This window comes from Notechis scutatus, chromosome 8 (genome assembly GCF_049901735.1).
Source record: "Notechis scutatus isolate UNSWTSFEM ecotype Mainland chromosome 8, rNotScu1.2, whole genome shotgun sequence".
Lineage (NCBI taxonomy): Eukaryota > Metazoa > Chordata > Lepidosauria > Squamata > Elapidae > Notechis > Notechis scutatus.
This window is the reverse complement of record NC_142016.1, coordinates 10,429,979-10,442,616: the sequence shown is the minus strand read 5'-3', so window position 1 is coordinate 10,442,616 and position 12,638 is coordinate 10,429,979. Positions and strand designations below refer to the sequence as shown.

The window sequence follows — 12,638 nt, the reverse complement described above, 5'->3', positions numbered from 1 at the left end:
TCTTACCTTGCCAACAATTGGGAATTGCCCTGCATTAAGACGCTAGCAGGGTTTTGCATATTACCACAACTCTCAAGCATTACCCAACCTTGGGACCAAAGGAAATATCTTCTCGGGGTAGAGCACATTTTCATGGACTACATTAACACGAGCATGCAAAGTTTATTCCTGAGCCAGAAAGAGGGCTGTGAAAATATCTACAGACCCCTCACATCCTGGACATAAATTTTTTCAACTACTATCCTCAAAACGACACTATAGGGCCATGACGGCAAACCTGTGACACGCAGAGCCCTGTCAGTGGCCATGCATGCCGTCGCCAGCTGTGTTTCTGGTGGTGGTGCCGGAGTGCCAGTCTTTGCGGGAGCCGCAGCACCAGAAAATGGCCCCAAAAACAGCCTGAATACAGCCCAAAAACCCGGCCAAAAATAGGCCATTTCCCAGACTGTTTTGGGGGTGTTTTCAGGCCATTTTTGGGACCATTTTCAGGTCGTTTTAGGGACATTTTCAGGACATTTTCCGGGCTAAAAATGACCCGAAAATGGCCTGAAAATGGCCCCCAAAACAGCCCAAAGGGGCCAAAAAACACACATGCGCACTGGCCAGCTGGTCTTCGGTTTTCTAGCGCTCTGGCATGCACACTCCACGCGCATGCACGCATGTTCCAGTTTGGGCACCACGTTCGTTTGAGTGCCGAAAAGGTTCGCCATCACTGCTATAGGGCACTGCACACCAGAACAACTAGACACAAGGACAGTTTGCCATCACTCTACTAAGCGACTAATTTCCACAATATTGTTAAACTGTTTAGTAAGGCTGTATTAGTATTCTTCTTATTTTTCCTATCGCCTATCTCCTTCCTCTACTTATGACTGTAACTTTGTTGCTTGTATCTTATGATTTATATTGTTTATTTAGTATCCTAGTACGATTTATGTTGATTGCTTATTTAGTATCCTACGACTATCACTAAGTGTTGTATTTTATGATTCATGATGAATGTATACTTTTATGACGACTATGATCATGATTTATCGCTTATATCTTTTGTGTACACTGAGAACTTATGCACTGAAGACGAATCCCCAGTCCAGTCCAGTCACTCTTGGCCAATAAAGAATTCTATTTGTAACCTACAAAGAAAAAGAAGAGATTCCCCTGCTCCATCCCCATTAAGCCTTTTATCAAATAACAATTCACTTGTTTTTCCCATATCGAACATTTACTGTCGTTTCTGTATTTTACCGCCTGAAACTGGAATGTCAGGTGTTCTAATCCATTTTTACTAGATTTCTGTGGCAAGCGGAGTCTGACTAAAACTGGAATGACAAAGAACACCTGAAAATCAAACCTGAGATGTCTCAGACCCGCTGATTAACTCCTCCATGGCATGGGGTTCAGAACGTAGCAAAAGGCCTGCTGAGAAAGTTGTTTGATGAATGTTGCTTGGCCAATTAAGATGAGGCACAGCTGCCTCTTCCATACCAGCCTTACTATCTCCTCCTTGCAAGAATTATTTCCAAATGCTTGCATCAGAAAAGCACAGAATTCACCCTCTGGGCACAAATAAGCCACTGAACTCAGAGTAATTGGGGGGGTCTCAGTCGTCACCCACTTATGCATTTAGTGAGTCATCCCTCTAACGCTCTGAGTCTTATTCTGCTCCGGCACCGTACGACTGTCACTGCAAGGAATAAATGGAGGCTCGTTTTCCTTTTTCCTATCTATATTAAAGGCTCGGATGCTCTCCAGCACCTTCAAAGAAATGTTTAATCCATATGTGGCAGGATGCTGACATCTACAAAAAGAAGCAAAGTTATATTTCTGCAGAGCCCTCCATGAAGGAAGCCCCACTTCTCTGAAATTCAACTGTAGGTCCTAACATTTGATCATGAAGACCATTCAGTATGAATGTCATTAATTCCATTGAAATTTCTGGTATCCGCAGAGGGAAATGACTCCGTGAAGCCTGGCTGTGAGTTAGACATCGCATACAGCTGCGTTTCTCAACCTTGGCAACCTTAAGGGTGTGGACTTCAACTCCTAGAATTCTCCGGTCAGGAAAGTGTCAGAGCAGCGATCAGGAGCCCAGGCAATATATGTCTATGGAGATTCTCAGCCCTCCAGGTCCTGGTTGTCTCAAAACTGCTTTTTCAAAAGATAATTTGTTTTTCCTTGAAGATGTTTCGCTTCTCATCCAAGGATGCTTCTTCAGCTCTGCCTGGATGGGGGAGGAGTGGAAGGATTGAGATCCCTTGCAGACAGCTGGTCATTTGCATCCTTTTAGGGAGTCACTGAGGCCGCTTGGAGGTTTGTCTGTGTCCTCAGGGGCACCTGAGTAGTGCCTGCATCTTAAACTGAAGCGCAAATAGTCCCCCTAGTCTGCATTTTTTCTGGAAATCCGTTCATTCTCCTGCACTATTCAAATCCAGCCAGAGCTGAAGAAGCTTCTTGGATGAGAAGCAAAACGTCTTCAAAGAAAAACAAGAAAGTCCAGTTGCCTCTTGAAAAAACACCCTTGGGACAGCCCAGGCAATAGGTTCCTTTGCATCCAAATATACAATGGACAGTCCAATAGACACAGGTAGTCCTTGATTTACAATTATAATTGAGCCTAAAATGTCTGTTTCTTAAAGCTGCCAAAATTGGACAGCTTTGCTTTAACTGATGGCATCTGCCACATTCCTTCCTGCCTCGAACACTATGCTTGCAACAGTGTCACAGACCAGCAGTGCTAACTCCAGCAGGGCCTGGGACTACAGTCACAATGGCTTGAGCATATTAGGTGTGTTTTGTCTGGTTGTCTGGAAAGCCAGTTGTTGTGGTTTCAGATTTATCATCAGGTTTTCTTTGCAAGATCTGATCAAAATCATGACAAAAACAGACCTCTGGATATATGAGTAAGAATGAAGATGCCATCATGATGTCTCACCTCGATTTTTATCCTGCTCCGTTTGGACTTTCCTATAGGTCAACCTGTAGCCATGGATGAAGGACTTGGGTCCCCCAAAAATCCACTTTTGCCATATTATATTTTGGGGCATTATGGATTCCCAAATGGACATTTGCTTTGAGCTAGCTAGCCACGGCATCCAACAGATCCCAACTGAATCCTGGTCTTTTGGGTTAGGTGGACTCTCAATTTACTTTGGGGTGTTTTTCTTAGCTGCCAGCCTGCCATCTTTTTTCAGGATGCTAGTGGTGCCGCCGGGACAATGTTTCTCCTGTTCTGTGCATGAAAGCCACAGAGAACAAAAGAGATGGCTCCTAGTCTACTTGTTCGCCATATACGCACAAGCAAGCATAGTTAAATCTGGTCTTTTGTTCCACCAGCATTCTCATCCTGTCTCTTTAAATGCTTGATGTCAACATGCCATATAAAAGGAGGCCCTGTTAGGGTCAGACACAGTTCTTCCCATACGCATCTCTGCTGACATCATTAATCATTAGGAACTGTAGCAGCCAGGAACAAGCTCCCCCCACCTTAATGTTTATGACTATGTCTCGCATTACATTGAACAAGAAAGCCAAAGAGGAAGAGATTCTTGAAGTCTGGATATATTGTTTTCAGCTACATGAGACTGTCTACTCTTGTTATATGAAAATAATAACTGCCAGAGATTGGGATTTGAATGTAGCAAAAACCATTGGGACCAGCTGAGAAAGTTTTGGAAAATGAGTGGATTAAGATTTTTACAGGACTTTAAAATTCAAAAAGAAAGGCACCTTGGTCACAATTACTTGGTCACTAAAAGGAAGAAAGACTCGTTGTTTGGTGTTGACATTCTGGATGATGCCAGGATGAGGAAAAGAAATTGGGAGGAAAAATATGAAACTCAGTAGAAAAAGGAGAAAGGGCTGCCCTAGCACCCACTGGCTGGACACTATAAAACAGGGGTGTCAAACTCAAGGCCCATGGGCTGGATCCAGCCTGCAGGGTGCTTGGATCTGGGGCTGCCATGGAAGAATCAGCCAAGGACTGGCTCACAGCGCCTCTGCCAGCGAAATCCGAGTCCGGGAGGTTGCATGCGGCCCTCCTGGGCTCCGTTTTCGCTGGCAGAAGGCTGGAGGAGGCTGTCATAGCCCAAAACAGAGTCACCTCAAGTTGGCCATGCCAACCCTGGCTATGCCCACCTGACACACACCCCCAGGTCAAACACAACCCTGATGCAGCCCTCAATGAAATCGAGTTTGACACCCCTGCTACAAAAGATGACACTGAAATGACCAGGGGGTCATTTCCTGAAAGGACCAGGAAGGAGGCAATGCGAGACAGAGGGGTATGGAAAGTGCTGATCGGTAGAGTGTGGTCAAGGGCTGGCCGGGACTGAATGGCTGACGATGGCACCGGGACTTGCAGATCAAAGTTGAACACTTATAGGGGGGGAAATCTGCTGTTGCACCAATCATGATTGGAGCTTTCAGAGCAGTGGTGGGATTCGAAAATTTTTACTATGATTTCCAGCTCTGTTCTCCTGTGCAGGGCAACCAAAGAAGACCCAGCCAATCAGCTGGGACTCAATGGGAGGCAGAGAAGAGATGGGGTTGGCGGGGCCAGTCAGAGGTGGGATTTGCCGGTTCTCCAAACTACTCAAAATGTCCACTACGGGTTCTCCAGAACTGGTCAGAGCCTGCTGAATGCCACCTCCATTTCAGAGCAATACTTAACAGGACTCCTTCGATATTTAGACATTTTAAATGTATTGAACACCCTAATTTTACAATAGCAGCAACAAACACTGCTTGTATTGAATTGTAGATTATCCATATAATAATAATGTTGATGGCAAAATGACATTTATATTTGAGAAAAACCTGTGGAACCATTTTTTGCTACCTGTACAGGTTCCTCCTGGTTGTCATAGCACCAGCAGAAGAGTGTACCTGTCCTTTAGAGGGACTAGTAACTTTAAGTTGCTTTTCCCTACAAGTTTCCCCCCCTGTTTGGTCATGTCCCAGAAGAGCCAGAGAATTGGCTGAAAATTCTGGATTTCACAGCCCATGCGCTGTACTGAAAAAAAATAATCTAGTGCATCTTGACTGTGGCAACTTTCAGAAGTGTGCACTACAGGTTAGAAAGTTGCTGAGATGGAGAAACACCAGTTTGTAAAATAGAAATAAATTCATCTGCCTCAATTCACCAGCCTGAGTCAATGCATTTTCTTGGCAGTCCACTCTGCTCTCGGAAGGCTACAAACAGCTCTAGATTAATAATCCACTCACCTCCAACTAAAGGGGTCAAACCTATAACTTGGTTGTCCTTTTTTTCATGAAGGTCATACTAACAGCATGTTGCAAAGGGAGTAGGAATTAATTGGAGAAAAGAGATCAGTTGGTGGGGGGAAAGTGGGGGGCAGAGAATTCAGGTATCCCATATGTCAAGCTGGGTGCAATCCAATCTGAATGTCAATGACCATTCAGGATTTTTGCTCTATCAATTTTAATTCTTGTATTCAAATCCAGTTTCCTGGGTCTCAATCATATCTCCATTGCCTCTCCAGTGAAATTTCAACCTCTGCAATGTTTTTTCTCTACTGTCCCACCGGAGGTTACTTTCTGCAGCTATTCTGCCTTATTTCATCCACTTAATAGCTTGTTTGAATTCTTTTAGGTCTGCTCTACAGAAAACGGGAGAAATGTTGAAGGGCTGTGAATGGGATAGCTCGCGAAAAGAGAGGAATAGAAACATAGCCACGGCAGAACAGCTGGTAAAAAAAATAAAGCTCAGATACAGAAGAAGGCTATTTGAAAAGCCAGAAAGTGAAGGGAAAGAAGGAAACATAGGCAACAGTTACCAGAAACAAATCTTGTAGTGCACAAGTATAAATCAAAAGAAGGAAAGGCAGTTATAGCGATGCTACAGCTGTCTCTTTACTTCAGGGCAAGAGAGCCAACCTGCAGAATGCAAATGTTGCATCCTGTTCCAGTTTACTTTCTGGTCAAATAAGTTTTGAATTTTCAGTACTGTTTCAAAAAAAATAGTCACTTTTTTTCACCAGAAAAGGAGATGCAGAGGAAGAAACAGTAGGATTATTACAAGATGCATAAAGTGTGGGAGAACAACTGCCACAAACTATGCCTGCTCTGGATCTTAATGGTGCTTTTGGTCCTAAATATCTGAAAGGCATCAGACTTCATATTCCTGTTCTATTGTATCACCTTCAAATCTTTAGAAAGCTGTTGTTTGTGCACGAAAAACCAAAGATTAAAGAATAAAGAAGAAGGCACAGAAAGGACTAGAAAACTAGAGTTAATCAATGAAAAAGAGCCTCTTTGGTGCAGGGGTTAAAAGCAGTAAATTAGAGACAAGGAGACCACCAATTATCCTGTAGTCCTGCTACCATATAGCCTGAAACCAAATGGGTCACTTTGGGTCAGCCCCTCTCTCTCAATCTTCCTACCAAGGCAACAAACAGCTGAAAAACGTTGTCAAGAGAACTGCTGGGACTTGTCCCACGTAGTCACCAAGAATCAGGACTGACTTGAAATAGGTGAGAAGGGATCAAAGAGCGAGAAATCAATAGATGGTGACGGATATAAAAAAAGAGGCAGAAAAAAAATCCACGAGTATAAAAGATAGTTGTAAATATGTATATAATTGTATATGAATGTACATAAATGCAAACAGAAATAATACGCAGTTAGCACTATACTAATAACATAAGGGAAACAGGACATTAACTGTTATGTGTATCTCTATACTATAACTTGTATGGCCAAAATAGTCGCGCTGTGTTCAATTGTTTTTAATGTTTATTCAATAAAATTTATTTTAAAAACAAAAAAACAAAAACCTGCAATTTAACCCCAAATTTCCACGCTAAGTAAGACAGTTAAGTAAATCGCTGCAGTTGTTATGTAAGTAACACGGTTGTTACTTCGGTTTCCCCATTGTCTTCGGTTGTCAGAAGGTCACAAAAAGTGATCACTGACCCCCAGGACAATGCAGCTGTCATAAATGTGAGCCGGTTGTCAAGCGTACAAATTTTGATCCCTTCACCATGAGGACGCTGCACCTCGAGAAAAATGGCCCATAAGTCAGTTTTCTCGGTTAGTGCTGTAACTTCGAACATTCACTGAATGAACGGTTGTAAGTGGAGGAATGATGGGCAAAGCCTATTAATAAAGGCAAGCACAATATGGAAGAATGACAACAGGTATTGTGGGTTTGGTTCCCAACCACAATGAAGCAAATAGCGCAATAAAGCAAGTCTAACAACTTTTGTGGGTTTCCCAGTGCATATAAAAGTTATATTTATCCTATACTGCCATCTATTCAGTATGCCAATAGCATTAGGCTTTAAAAAAAAGTATATACGTTAATTTTTTAAAAAAATACTTTATTGCTAAAAGAAATACTAATCATCATCTGAGCCTTCAGCAAGTCGTAATCTTTTGCCAGTGGAAAGTCTTGTAAAAAATATGTAATATTTGCAGGGAGCAATAAAACTGACGTATTCAGAAACACTTTACCAACCCCTTCAAAGCTTCAACAATTGCAGGTGAGAACTCTAAATTGCACGCTCAATACAACTTGCCTTTGGGAATACAGGGGAAAGGATTCACTAAGTATCCACAACCATAGATTGCATGTGGAAACAATTAAGGTGCCTAACCAAATACCATAAGGATATATTTAGCCTGCATCACACACATTAATTACTAAAATCCCAATGTGCATACTTACTCTCAATTGCACACTATATAACTTCCACTTTTACTTAGGAGGCAGAAAAAAAACTATTGCATAAAAGCATTTGGGGGGGGTGGGAAATAGATCAGGAAGCTTTTGGGCAAGTCTTTTAAAGCAACTTGACTTTCAAAGAAACCGTGTCCTATCCTTTTTTTAAGAGAATTCTATGGAGACTTATTTCACCATCTATACTTGCAACACTCTTCCCATCACCTTTTAGTTTCTTACCCAAAGAACCACCACCACAACAAAAAATCAATTAAGCAAGCACAGATGGATTTGCAGCAGAATACATTTTGATAAGCCAACCCTATCAGAAGCGGTCCTTCTTCCAAATTAATTGTGAACTTATTTAAAGATCGAGACACTATCACGGCAGAACCCACAGAAAAGAGCAAAGGGAACGGTTTCACAAACCCCTGGACGAGAATAATTGTAGCAGCTGATTCAATCCCAGGCCAGGTTTTTAATGCCTTAAAACTGAGATTTCCACATTGGTGAAAAAAACTCATTTAGGAACACAAATAAATGTGCGTGGAAGGGAAGTCTGGCGAACCAAATCCCTTTAGAGGCATTCCTGCACTCACTCACTCACACACACACACAAAACGCCCACACAGAGGTGTGATGTGCAGCCAGTGGTGATTAAAGGCCTGGAGACTAAAACATATGAAAGAACTGTTGCAGGAACTGGGTATGGCTGGTCTAGAGAAAAGAGGGACTAAAGGTGACATAAGAGCAGTATTCTAGTATTGGAGAGCAAGTGCCACAAAGAAAAGGGGGTCAATTTCTTTGCCAAAGCACCCGAAGTCAAGACAAGAAACGATGGAAACTAACCAAAGACAGAAGCAACCTGGAATTAAGGAGAAACTCCTAACAGTGAGGAGAATTAACCAGGGGAACTTTTGCCTCCAGAAGTTAAGGCGGCTTCATCGCTTTTAAGACGGAATTAGACAGCCACTGGTCTGAAACGGTCTAGGGTCTCCTGCTTGAGCAGGGGGTTGGACTAGAAGACCTCCAAGGTCCCCTCCAGCTCTATTCTGATGGATTGGCTTGGCTTGAAGCGTGGGTTCTGCTCCGCGAACCAACGTGCCGGCTCCCCGAAATCACGCTCGCCAACCCGAAAGAGGCGCTGCGGGGTGGGGGCCAGCGGCGGACGGACGCCGAAGGAAGCCGGGCCCCGGGAAGGGAGAGCGAAGGGCCGGGCCGGTAACGACTCACCTCCTTGATCTTCAGCCGGCGGGCGCGGGTGTCGGGCTCCTCGGTGCCGCCTCTCTCGCCGCCCAGCACCGGGTGGCGGAGGCGCTGCCGGAACGCGGCGTAGTCGAAGAGGAACGGGGCGCTCGTCTGCTGCAAGGGGGCGCCGAGGCGCTCAGCTCGGCGGGCGGGAGGCGCGGCGGTCGGGTCCGTCGGGAGGCCGGCTCCGAGTGCGAGGCGTCGGGCGGGAGGTCGGCAGGGTCCCGGAGGTGGCGCGAGGGCAGCGGCGGCGGTGCCGCGGGCGGGCTGGCGTTGGCGGGCAGGTGGCGGGCCGGGCCGGGTCCTGGCGGAGGGCTGCGGGGCGCTTCCAGCTCGGCTCCGCCGTGGCGGTCAGGAAGAGGCGCTTGACGCGGGAGGAGTCCGGCAGCAAGAAGAGGGCGCCGAAGCAGAGCGTGAGCAGGCCCGAGAGGAAGAGCAGGAACAAGAACTTCTGCGGCAGCCGCAGCGCCGACGCCGGCCAGCCCGGCCACTTCCGCGGCAACAGCAGCATGGGGAGCTCCGCGAGAGCCGGCCAAGGGGGCACCCTCCGGCCGCCACGCAGCACCAGGCGCCCCGGGCGAGGCGGACGGCCGACAGCGGCGGGAGCGTCCGACCCTTCCGAAGCCGACGGCAGCCCCTCCGCTTTGATCCCCGGCTCAGGCTTTCCGGGCGTCCCGTTGCTCGGCAACTCCCGCGGCTGGTTAGCTTGACGCACGTCGGCTCCCGTTTGTTTTCAGTCGCTGCGGAGAAAGCGGACCCAGCCAAGAGCGCCGACGGGCCGCCTGGGCAGAAGTTCTCGCCGCCGGCCCGGAGAAGCGGCTCCGTCGACTGGCCGAGAAGTTGAAGAGTTGTCGGACGAGATGCTCGGAGGGACGGGGCGGGGAGGGGCCAGTCCTCCTCCTCCTCCTCCTCTTCCCCTCCTCCCTCCGCTTTGCAGGCACTAGGCGTCTCTTCGCGGGACCGGAATTCCCCGCCCTGCCCGGACTCTACAGCCGAAGCATCGCCGTCCTGCGGAGGGGAGGGGGGGCTCAACCCGGGCCGGATTGACAGGGCAGGGGGTCGGGAGGAGGGTCTCCCTCCGGCTTTTCCTCCCTTTCCGCCTCGGGGCTGCTAACGGGCCCCGGGGGAGCCGCTCTCCGGCCGCTTCGGGCTCAGCCCCGGGTCGTCGTCGGGTTCATGATGCAGCATTTCTGGAGGAAGGAAGAGCCGGAGCTGCTCGCTCAGCGCCAGGGGGTCGAGGCGTGCCGCCTGCCGCCCCACCCGACGTCTCCCCAGCCGCGCGGCCCTCCCTCCTGCCATGCACGTCGGGCCGGCCCCCTGCCCGGACTCACCCCCAGCTCCGTCCGGCCCCCAGCAGCATCCTCGTGGCTTCCCCGCCCGGCTCCTCCCGCCGATAGTCAGCCGGCTGTTTGGGGGAAAGCCGAGCATTCGCGCCTCCTCCCGCCGGCGAAGGGGAGGCTCCACCCAGGCGCGGGGAGGAGGAGGAGGAGGAGACCCACGCAGGGCGACCCGCGGGAACGTTCAGCAGCGCCGGCTCCGATCCCCGCGCCGCCCTCTCGGGAGGAGGCATCCCCGCCGTCGCCGCTTGGCCCCGGGCCAGATTCGCCGGCCGGCCCCGCAGGGACGCCAATCCGGAACGGCTTTGAAATCGTCCGCCGGTGGTTTCCTCAGTCGCTTCCCGACTTCGGTGGCTCCTCCTCCTCCGCGAAGAAGAAACGGCGCCCAACTTTTTCCCCTTCCCCGCTCATGGAGGGAGGGAGGGAGGCGGAGGCCGGGCCGCGGAGAAGGTGGGGAGGGGAGGGGGAGAGGAATCTCCCGCCCGGCGCTAGGCTTGGCCGCGGCGAGGGGGGGTTAGACGGCCCGTGCTCGCTGGCTGAGCATCCATCGCCGGTGTCGCCCCGGCGGGCCCCGAAGTCTCCGAAACCGCCCGCGGCGGCTGGATGCCTCCTCCTCCTCCGCTCTTTGGGATGCCCGCGATGGGTGTCGCGGCCGACCAAGGGCTCCCCGGTGTCCCTGAAGGACCGGGCTGCGGAGGAAAGGCAAAGGCGAGGCGAAGCAGCCGCAGCAGCCCTCTCTTGCCCCTCAACGCGCCGGCATCGGGGCGCCGCTCTGAGGCGGCATCGCTCCCAGCAAGGCTCGAACAGAGCCGACCAACCGCCGCCAACCGCAGCTGGGTTCGACTGCGACAGCGGCTCCCCCCCCCACTCGCCCGTCCACCGCTGGCCCCGCCTCCCCGTCCTGGCCCCGCCTCTTCCCCAAGCCCCGCCCCTCAGTAGCTCGGCCTCTTCGCACTTCTGGTTCTCTTCAATGGGCCCGTTCCCGCCGGACTCCGCCCTGGGTGGGGTGGAGCTTCGCGGCTGTGGGGTTGGAACTACAGCGCCAGCCCCTCCTCCGCCCGTTTTTGTTTACCAGAGAGGCCGGCGAGACCGCGATGAGCTAAGCAAGCCGACGCTCTGATTGGCTGGACGTGCTGCGGCTCGTTGAAGGGAGAGAAGGGGGGGGGTTCCGCCGTGAAAGATGCTGGAATGCTGCGGGAGGAAGGGAGGTGCGTGCTTAGTTTAACGCGTGGATGGATATTCTCTCCCGCGCCTCCCCTTAAAACCACGCGACTGTTAAAAACCCGCATCCCTTCTCTTGGACGGCCGTGCATTTCTTGTGTTATGTAAGCGTCTCTTGCCTATCGGTGTCCCCCCAAAAAAAACCGCGTTGGAACTACGACTCCCAGAATCCCCAGGGGTTGGTCATCCTGCCTTGAGAAGTGCGATCGGAGCACATCTGGAAGGCGCTGGGCGCCCGGAGGACGCTTTGGCTTCTGCTGACCGCGGGTTAACTCGGCTGCCCCTCTGAAGCACCCTTTAAGACAGGGGTCCCCAACCTTGGCAACTTTAAGACTTGTGGACTTCGACTCCCAGAATTCTTGAGCTAACTTGACTGGAGGAGGAATTCTGGGAGTTGAAGTCCACAAGTCTTAAAGTTGCCAAGGTTGGGGACCCCTGCTGTAAGAAAACCATGTCAAGGTTTACAAACCACCTATGCCTGGTCCTCAGAAAAGCCATGGTTTGGAGCCACCCAGTTTTGGGGATTTGGCAGAATACGAAACATGCAAAGGCACCCAGGTGTGCCGCTCCAGCGATACAGCATTGTTATACCTGTGCAGAAGTCCCCAAACTTAGCAACTTTAAGACTTGTGGACTTCAACTCCCAGAATTCCTCAGCCAGATATGTTGCCAAGTTTGGAGACCTCTGCCATTGTGAGTCAGGTTTTGATTCCTGGGAACTTCATATTTCCCAGGAATGAGTTTTCTTGGCAAGATTTTCAGAAGTGGTTTCCCATTGCCTCCTTCCTAGGGGCTGAGACGGAGTGACTGGCCCAAAGTCACCCTTTGTTCTGACCCATGCCCTTTTCCAACAAATCAAACACAATCCAAATAGAAAATGCTTGTAATGCTTTTGCAAAATAATTAGCCGTGACAAGCACAAGCCTTGCCAAACTGCGAGGCTTGCCAAAAGATAACAGACAAGAAATAATTTGCAAAATAAGAATCTTCAAATACAAACTCAGGATACTGGAATGTCCATGAGGCTGGAGTTTCAAAACGTCTTTGCCTTCTGCAAAGTACGTTTCTTTCACAGCTGGCTTTTATCTTCTTGAAGGAGGGGCCATTACCTTCCAGCCTTACCCCCGAGTCATCCATGCTGCTGCAGCTGC

At 49.6% G+C, this 12,638-nt stretch overlaps 1 protein-coding gene across 1 annotated transcript in view; it reads right to left on the bottom strand.

Annotated features, from left to right (window-relative positions):
• MAN1C1 (mannosidase alpha class 1C member 1) overlaps positions 1–9,579 on the bottom strand; it is a 177,136-nt gene extending 167,557 nt beyond the window's left edge. Inside the window, 2 exon segments of the mRNA XM_026676018.2 lie at positions 8,915–9,115; positions 9,117–9,579. Of these exon segments, the coding sequence (XP_026531803.2) occupies positions 8,915–9,115; positions 9,117–9,440 (525 nt within the window). The 5' untranslated portion in view covers positions 9,441–9,579.
• Between the last annotated feature and the right edge of the window lie 3,059 nt (positions 9,580–12,638).